Genomic DNA, 9,097 nt, shown 5'->3' with positions numbered 1-9,097 from the left:
AGCATAACAAACGTTTCAAATCCAAACTGAAACAAATGCTGTCTTTCATCACCGACGTGAAACATTTTTAAACTCGAACTGAGCCTCAACATCAGTATGACGAAAGAAAAAAAAAAAAAAAAAACACTCCTAAAATTCTGTACAGATTCTCAGCAAAAATGAGAATATAAAAACAAAATCAAACACTGAAAAGTCTTGGTTTGAGAGTTTAACTTAAAAATCTGAGATGAAAAAAAAAACGTGATCAGGAGGGGAGTCCTGCGGCGAGGATGCTGCCCAGCAGGGTTCGATCCTTCAGAGCGTTTTCAACGTCCTTCTCCTCGATCTTCAGAAACACCTGAAGGAAAAAAAACAAACATCTCAGATTATTACAGCCTCAAATCTTAAAAAATGATACAACAAAAATCCAATCTTTAGCAGCAACATATCAATTACTCATGTATTAGTTCAAGACAGAAAATTACATTTATCTGCAAACATCATATTTGAAAATTCAACGGTTACAGCTTTTCAAAAATGTACAACAGATTAAGTCTCTTTGTGCTTCAGGCTGTTGGTGAATTAATCTGTTCTTATGTTTGATTGAACAGGACAGAGCTTTCCTTTGTGCAGCCTCATGCTGGTGTTTGACTCGTACCTTAGTGAGACGAGCCTCCTTGGCTTTCTTCAGAGCGAAGATTCCCCGACTCTCCAGCAGACTGCACAGAGACAAACACTCGCCCTGCCCGACCGCTGACACCTGCCGCTGAGCGCACAGACGACTGTACACCTCGTGGAGCTGAAACACAAAATCAGTTTCACACATCGTTAGACATTACGTGCATGTTTAAAATCAACAGGTAGGCTGTGCTCCACTGCCCCCTGCTGGGTGTTTACAACAGGTGCAGCAGCAGTAACAACTCTAATGACAAGCATCAAATGTCTTCAGCTAATGTAAGCTTTAACTTATTTTTAATTTATATCTGCGAAGGTCTGCATTTATATTACATCTTTGTCACGATGTTGATTAGGTCTTTAACAGTTTTAAGGATAATAAATACAAAACGTTTGTGAAATTGCTCCATGAACTTTATCAAAAAAACTTTCCACTAAAAGTTCTTGTTGTTTCCACTGACAGAGATAGAGACTGTTTCCCTACAGAGATAGACCTTTTTGTTACAGAGGAAGATGATTGTTTTAACCACACACAGACGTTACATCGCTCTCTGCACACACACCAGACTCCATTCAGAAAAAAGGTCATTTTACCCAGCAGAACACAGAACACTGCTCTACCGCTGCCTTGAGGCCTTTGTTTGCATCATGGTCTCACTTTGATACTTTAAATGATTAGATTGGCTCCAACACAATATTTGTGTTGCACACACAACAGAAACAAGCGGTAGTCCAGCAGCTTCTAAGTGCTGCAATGTAAAGTTACTGTTTTTATCAATGGAGTCTGGTGTGTTTGAAGAGAGCGATGTAACACCTGTTTCTGGTTTAAAAAAAAAAAAATCATCTTCCGCTGTAACAAAAAGGTCAGACACTCCGGGGCAGCTGTGGCTCAGTGGTAGAGTCAGTCGTTGTTCAACTGGAAGGTTGATGGTTCGATCCCCAGCTCCCTCAGGCATGAATGTGTGATTGACAGTTGGGCACTTTGCGCAGCAGCCTCTGCCATCAGTGTGTGAATGTGACATGTAGTGTAAAAGCTTTGAGTGATCGCAAACACTAGAAAAGTGCAATACAAGTACAGTCCATTTACAATTTACAATCTGAGCCCAAATTATTTTGATCATATTAGAAGCTGTAACATCTCAGAGCTTTGAACCTGAGCTACGACACGCAAAGCTCTCAGTATGCTCGGTTTATTGAACGCATCTTTCTACACCAGGACGACGTGTTGGTTTCCTCCTCCACACCACAGATTCAGACGCTCACCTTTCCCAGGACGATCTCTTTGCTCTTTCCGTTGCGTATGAGCAGCAGCAGGCAGCAGACCAGCAGCTTCTGCTGCAGCGGGAAACTCTCTCCGTCCGAGCCACCGCTCTGAGACGCCATCCGGTCCCCGTACACCTCCGACAGCACCCGCGCCACCTGGGGGAGGCTGACCCGCGACGCTGCTCGCACCAGAGGACAGGAAGTGATCGCGTTAGTGCTCATGTTCGTGGAGTCAGGGACAGAAATCAGCTGGAGGACAGATTCACAGCAGCTCTCACCTTTCGTTTCAGCTTGTAGATCTGAGGCTCTCTTCCTCTCGTCGGACTCCACGACCTCAACAGCTCTCCTGAAACAGAACAAGAAAATCAACTGTGTTCAAATGTGATGCAGTGTAACAGCCAAGAGACGAACGCATGACGAAGTGGTGTTGTTTTTATAAAGACAACAAATACATCAGGATTATCAGAGCATAAAAGACAGTCATTTATTTTCAGATTAAAGACACATCTCATGGTTAGAGTGAAAGAGAAGCAGTTTGTGCATGAAAACACAAATTGAGAAAATGAACCGAACCAGCAGAAACAACAGGTTGGACTTTACTTTGAAGGGACAGACTCGTACCTGCAGATGTCCAGAGCTTTCCTGGCGTCTCCCGACACCGCTGACACTTTCCTGGCACAGAACTGAACCGCTGAGGCGTCCAGGATCCCTTCAGCCGACGCCTGAGAGGAGGAACGGGAAACAAAATTAGTACAAAAGTCTCCTGATTCAGATCAGAAATAAAGACAATCATCTCTCTGTGTTTACCTGCGCCAGTCTGTCCTGAACGATGGCGGCGAGCTCCTGTCGGCTGTAGGGAGGGAAGTGTAAGAGCAGGGGGCGACAGTGGGGACGAGCCTGCAGTCGGGGCAGGATGCGGTCGGTCAGATCCAGAGCGTTGGCGATGCCTGCAGAAACAAACGCCACCACTCGTTAATGAAGAAGAGGTTCTAAGGTTCTAGTGTTTGTGTGTTAGGATCACGCCGACATCAGCAACACATCCAGATTGAAGAAAGGAAGAGAAGCACAAGAAGGTCAGACAGGCGAGGCTCTTACCGACGAGACAGAGGCGAGACTTCGGCAGGTACGGCCACTCGAAGATGGTGTAGAGGACGTCCTGAGCTTTGCTGTCCAGCTGGTCCATCTCATCCAGAACCAGCAGCCTGAGGACCGAACACACACACGCCGGGTCAGAGTCTCTTTATTACACCTTCACCCACACATGGCAGATTCAAAATAAAGGTGGTAAACTAAAGCCGTACTCAATAAATAACACTTTAAAAAGCTGAACATTCGCTCGTGAAGCTGCGTCACAGTTCAGACTCCGTGCTGAGGCACTCACACAGCGGGCCCCGGGGCCGTCAGGAACCTCTGCAGTCCGTTCTGTCCGCCCGGCGCTCTCAGCTTGTCGGCGAGCAGCCGGAAGATGGCGTGAGAGCTCCGCAGACTCATGCAGTTCACCACCACGGTCTGCACCGACGACAGCTCCGCCTGACGGGTAAAAAGACAGTTTAACAGTCAAAATAAAAACATTTATTGTTAGAGAATAACAGGAAGCAGCAGAATGTCAGCATTTCTTATTTCACTTATTGGAAAGTAAGTGCTCCCAGTCAAAGTTCTTATTCAATTGTTTCCTTTTGGCCATTTTAGTCCTTTTTAAATCAGATATTTATGTTGTTTCAAGGTTTAAGAGGAGGTCAAAACAAACTGCTGAGTATTAACCTTTGAAAACACAACTTTTAAGCTGATTCGTATTTGTATTATAAACAAATCTGCAAACTAAAGCTGGTGGAGTTTAATGAAGAGGTAAAAACTGAATGAAAATACGAGTACAGGTTTGAGGTACTTGTGCAGCACCTTCTTGCAGGGACACAAAGCATCCACTAGGTGTCACTACAGCTCCACAGTGGGCTACTCGTGTGTTCCTTCGTCCCTCGTTCTGACAGACAAATATCTGTTAAAGTACCTTCATCTCCTGCAGCACACAGTTGAGGCAGGCCGTCTTGCCGGTGCCCGGAGCTCCGGAGATGTAGATGCTGCCAGGGAGGCGCTGCAGCACCTTCTCCTCCAGGAAAGATTTAATAGACGCCCTCTCCGCCTCCCTGGACAGGAGGCGCTCGGGGACGGCGGTGTGGAGCACCTGCTTCACGCTCAGAAACCTCGACTCTGGAGGAGAAACACGGAGGAGGAAGTCAGACGGGGAGCGGTCCTTTTAGTTCATTTTTGACTCAATTTAAAAATAGGTTTGTGTAAGCCACCAAAAAACAGTCCGCTTTAAATACGTCTCAAATCCTTTTCTGTCTATAAAGCTTAAATCTCTGTAATCTTCTTTTGCTGTTGGTTTATTAAGAAGGAAACTAAACAAAGGACCTGCACATAGATCATCTTAAACACCTGATTCGGTGAGTGTTTACGTTAGTTTACAAACAATTAAGCCAAAAGTTCTCTGGTTCCTGCACAAGAACTGGAAACGCCTTCTTCATTTTCTACAATATCACTTGAATTTTTTGGGACTTGTGCAACAAAAAAAGACAAAATGTGTCTCGCACTCTGGTGACTTCTGATACGCCATGAAAATAGTGCTCAGTTGCAGCTCAAACTTGGCCAACAGACACTCACTTTCTGCAAAGAGTTTGACGACTGGTGGCTTCTTCTCTGACTTTGGGCTTCCAGCGGGCGTTTCCTGTCGCCTCGGGGACGACCTGGCGGCAGGTGAGAGCGGCTGCCGCGGCGAGGACGGGACCAGCTGCCGGCGAGCAGAGACAGGCGAGTTCTCGTCAAAGCCGAGCTTCCGGGGCGAGGCAAGGGTCGGCTTGCTTTGCTTCGGGGGTGAACACAGCAGGCCGAGGTTACAGCTGTTATCGTCGCCTTGAGAGAGATGACACCGAATTTTGTTCAGTTATTTTTCCACAGCATTGATCTCATTGTTGGTCACCTTCCTGTGCTTAACACCTTAGAAGAACCATGTTTTAAAGCTGCTTTGAGGAGTCTCTCACCTGTGCGTTTCCTGGGGCTGAGTGGAAGTCGTGGCTGGAGGCTGGGGGACGAGGGTCGGCGGGGTGGCTGGGATGCAGGGCTTCTCGGGGAGAGCGGTGCAATCCGGGTCATGGCCGCTGCGAGGTGATGGGGTTTGGGCTTGGTCGGGGACGGAGCTGGAGATTTGTCCAGCTGTGGCGTCTTGGGGCGAGAGGAAGCTCTGCAGGATTTGCGGCGGGGGAACGTCAGCGTGGGCTGAGACTGGCCCTGAGAGCGTGTGCTCGGCATCCTGTTCTAACCTGAAACAAACGAAGATGATCAATTATTATGAAGGACGGCTGGGAACAACAACCAGCTCAAAACTTTGGAAGATGTTGGTTGTTAAAGCAAAAATTTCCTGACTTTTTTTTTTTTTTTTTTTACATTATTTCTCATTTATTTAGTTCTTCCTCTTTTTTTTCAGTACAAGTACACAAAGTTAATCTTAAGATTGTAAAGCTGTTTGAGACTAAACTTCAAATAAAACTGACCAGCTTCATAAATAACATTGGTAGCTCTATATATAGACTACTTTTTCTACTGATAAAAATGTTCATATTTACTTTAATTCAATCAAACATTGTTTTAAACATTTCTCTGAACTTCTAAATTACTTGGAAGTTATCAGTTTGATACTTACTCATGGGAGTGTAGATTATTTCACATCATACCATGGTAGTTATCTTTCCACAGCAGATACTTACATTAAAATAAGCCTTAGACAATATAAGCACTTCACTAGCACGGGATCTCCCTTTCCTCCATCTTGTTTATTAGAGGCAGACTTGTTTTCTCTTGCGGTTACATTTAATTGATAAAAAACGAAATGTTAAACATGGTTAGCAATGCTAGAAGAAACACGTGCTACTGTAAAAACAACGTGTTTAACGTTTATTTAAGTTTGCGGCTATTTTCATCTGCATTAATTAACCCCCAGAACAAACAATACAGTGTGGTTGTTAAATGGCGCCAAGGCGGCAGCGCTCCAAAACGAGGCGTCTGCATTAAAAATACCCCTTTTAAATTATAGTAATCTAAGCTGAAACATACCGTATAAACACGACAATTATTCTAAAGTAAAAGTTTGTTGATACATAAGACAACAAGACGCTGAACGCTAAACTAGCAAACCAAGAACTCTCTTCCGGTTACGAAGAACAACATATTTCATGTCTTCATTTTATGTCTTGCCATTTGAAATAAACGTGCGAGTGATTAATTTACCTCTCTACAAAGTTGAAAGAAGTCTTCTCAGCTCAAAGTAGAGTATTATCTCTTAACTTGGAGTCCTCTTCGCGTCTCTGTCTTCCTTCCTCTGCCGCACACTGAGCTCAAACTTGCGCCAAATGTCCTCGACCTCCTCCTCGATCAGCTGTGTTTCCCGCCGCGGCTCTCTGATTGGCCCGTTCCGGCCCAGAGCAACAGCTGCCTCGGTGCTCATTGGATCAACGTCACTGGCGGATGTTACGTCAGTTTGAGGAAGCCAGCAGAAGGACTGTGGCGGGAGTTTTAATAGATCACTGTTTTGGCGGAATAAAATTTTCCCGGGAACTTTTGTGTTGTTCTGTGGCAGACGGGGCAAACTTTTAGTACCAGAGTCCCGTTAAAATATCAACGTTTTTACAAATTGATCCACTGTTTTTTTACGCGCTTAAAACTGATGAAAAGTGAATGATTCAAGTTTTTAACGCTTTATTGTGTGCATAAAAACTATATAAAACAAACCCCCACACTAACAACAAAAACAAGCTAACAAAGATTACCACCAGGATCACTTTTAATAATTAAAGTTTCCAAAAAATAAATTCTTTTATAAATGAGTTTTCAGTGGGTGTGCTTATAATCAGTGGTAAAGTAATATTTAACAATGTAAAAATAATCTGCCTTCAAAACGAGTACACAAGAATTAAATGGTAATCGTACTTAAAGTATTATTAGTACAAATGCTTGTGCAGCCTTTACAGGTGGAGCTCATTTGAACTCATTTATTACTGTTCAGTCCAGTAGTTGTGAAAAAAGGGGGTCTGCACAGGTTTAAAAGATCAATCTAGAGGTTGAGGGGCGATTTTTCGGACACTTTAAGTTACAAATAGTTATTTAAAAATAGGCCGGTCTGTTATTTTTATGATTCAATATACAAGAAATGATTCTCGCTCATTGGCAGTTTGGTTTGAGAGTTTCTATACATTATTGTGTCCTGTCACCTGAGTCCTATGATAATAACTGATGATAGAGAATAGGTTAAAGGTTGGTTCAAGAGATTGTAGAGTCACTTTATGTCTTACATATACAAAGAAGAAACACATAAAATAAAAGCACAGATCACAGTTTTGTATAGAATCATTTTACCATTTCATTAACATAATCAGGTCTGTTATAGGTCTATATAAGGTCTATATAATACAGATCATTTTGTAAAAAGTACAAAGTGATGAACAAACTGTTCAGACGATTCAGTCTCACACGGCAGAATCACTGTGTGGTCGAGCAGGGCTCTGATATTCACCTCTCCTCTGATTGACAGTTTGCTACCAGTAATTTCACATCACCAATAAGGCACATACAGTGTTAACAGTCAAATAATTAAATACATTACATTAAATATTAAGTTGCATAGTACAATTTTCCGTCTTCCTAACGCTCCAAGCGCTTTACACTTCATTGCACATTCACCTTTTCAGTATTAAAGTTATTCCTCCACCTCTTCACATTTGATGCCTTCAGTGCAAAGTGGTGTGGATAGAAGGAAGGAGAGGCCATGGGCCATTAAAGGCAGAATATTTGCTGGTTGTTAAAAACTACAATTGCTACGACAAGAAACAAACAAAAGCGTCCAGCGGCTGTTTCAGCAAAGAAACACGTCTTCCTAACACACAGGCGAAAAGGCAGCAGGCAAAGAAAACAGTCAGACATACTACGATTGATCGCAGTGCAGGATGGGGAGGAGATTGTTGTTCCGCACAGCTTGTGATGACTATGGTGAATTTGGTCCAAAAACACACGTAAGAAAATGTCTGAGGTCTGTAATGCCTTTGCTCGGTGATATGTAGTAGTTGAAGTGTTTGTCATGTGCAGTAAGGCTGCTTTTTCATCCTTGTGGTGATGGGTGGTTGTCGTCCAGGATCACACACTCTCTCAGGTCATTTTCCTCAGCAGTGTGTTGGCCTTCTTCCTCTTCTGTTGGTTTGGACTTCAGGTTCACCAGTTCACAGTCGTTCAGCTTCGGCCCGGCTTCGTGTGTCCTCGTTGGTCTGAGCCGGCTCATCAAAGTCTCTGTGAGAAAAGGACACTGAATTAATAAAACCTCATCAATTGTGTGTACCTGAGATTTGTACTTGGGTGAATGTATTGACTTAGCTTAAACAAATGATAATAAAATGCTGTAGAGCAGAGGTTTGTGACTTACTCATCTTTCCTGGTTTCCACAGGTAAATTCCAGCAGCAGCAGCAGCAATACTACATATAGCAGCAACACCGAGGACCAGGGGAGTGACAGTTTTCCAGAGCGGCTTCTTCAGTGCAGCTTCTGTAAAAACAGACAGTTGAGTTTAGATGAGGAGGACAGCCTGAAAGGTGATTCCATTCACGGATGCCACAGTGAGGAAACTTTTCCAGGAGATTAATCAACTCATGAGAAAGCTGTGTTAGCCATTTAATAACATTTTTACAATCATCTGTAAGATGACAAAAGTAATGCTGCATTCTGATGGGTTTTAATGTAAGTGAAAGAGAGCAGGGAGGTGAAATCAGGCGATGCATGCGTAAGTATACGGGGCTGTAGAGTGAGACCTAAGCCCCTTTTACACTACCAGTTCAAGGCGGGATTATGACACCTGTTGCGCATCGTCCTCTACTTCAAAAGTTATAATATAACTATTACTAATGATATAACTATATATAACTAGCTATTATTAGCTCGGGTAGCTACCAGAAAAACCATGTAGTGAAAGAAATGGTCAAAATCATAGGTGCTGCTGATTGGCCAAAGAGGAGTGCTGTGAATCTGCACTCGATTGCTCTTCCTCATCAACCGGATGTGTGTCTCAAAAAACTGAAATTGAACTTCAAGACCTGAATTTGAATTGTGAGAACTGAATGTGGAATTTGACTTTTCAGATAATCTGAA

General features: G+C 43.3%; 1 protein-coding gene across 1 annotated transcript; it reads right to left on the bottom strand.

Moving 5' to 3' along the window:
* Positions 1–205: 205 nt before the first annotated feature.
* cdc6 (cell division cycle 6 homolog (S. cerevisiae)) lies at positions 206–6,277 on the bottom strand. The gene is made up of 12 exons (XM_069666567.1): positions 6,196–6,277; positions 4,953–5,231; positions 4,576–4,824; positions 3,923–4,122; positions 3,299–3,447; positions 3,013–3,119; positions 2,725–2,864; positions 2,539–2,639; positions 2,196–2,263; positions 1,918–2,096; positions 638–778; positions 206–337 (listed from the first exon to the last, which is right to left on the bottom strand). Exons 2-12 carry the CDS (start codon positions 5,218–5,220, stop codon positions 245–247), a joined length of 1,695 nt encoding a protein of 564 aa, XP_069522668.1. The 5' UTR covers positions 5,221–5,231; positions 6,196–6,277; the 3' UTR covers positions 206–244.
* Positions 6,278–9,097: the final 2,820 nt, after the last annotated feature.

Source organism: Semicossyphus pulcher, unplaced genomic scaffold, assembly GCF_022749685.1.
Source record: "Semicossyphus pulcher isolate SPU_LCO1_2020_fin unplaced genomic scaffold, fSemPul1.0.p SCAF_17, whole genome shotgun sequence".
Classification (NCBI taxonomy): Eukaryota; Metazoa; Chordata; class Actinopteri; order Labriformes; family Labridae; genus Semicossyphus; species Semicossyphus pulcher.
Note: the sequence above shows the minus strand (reverse complement) of the source record. Positions and strands in the feature narration are given on the sequence as shown.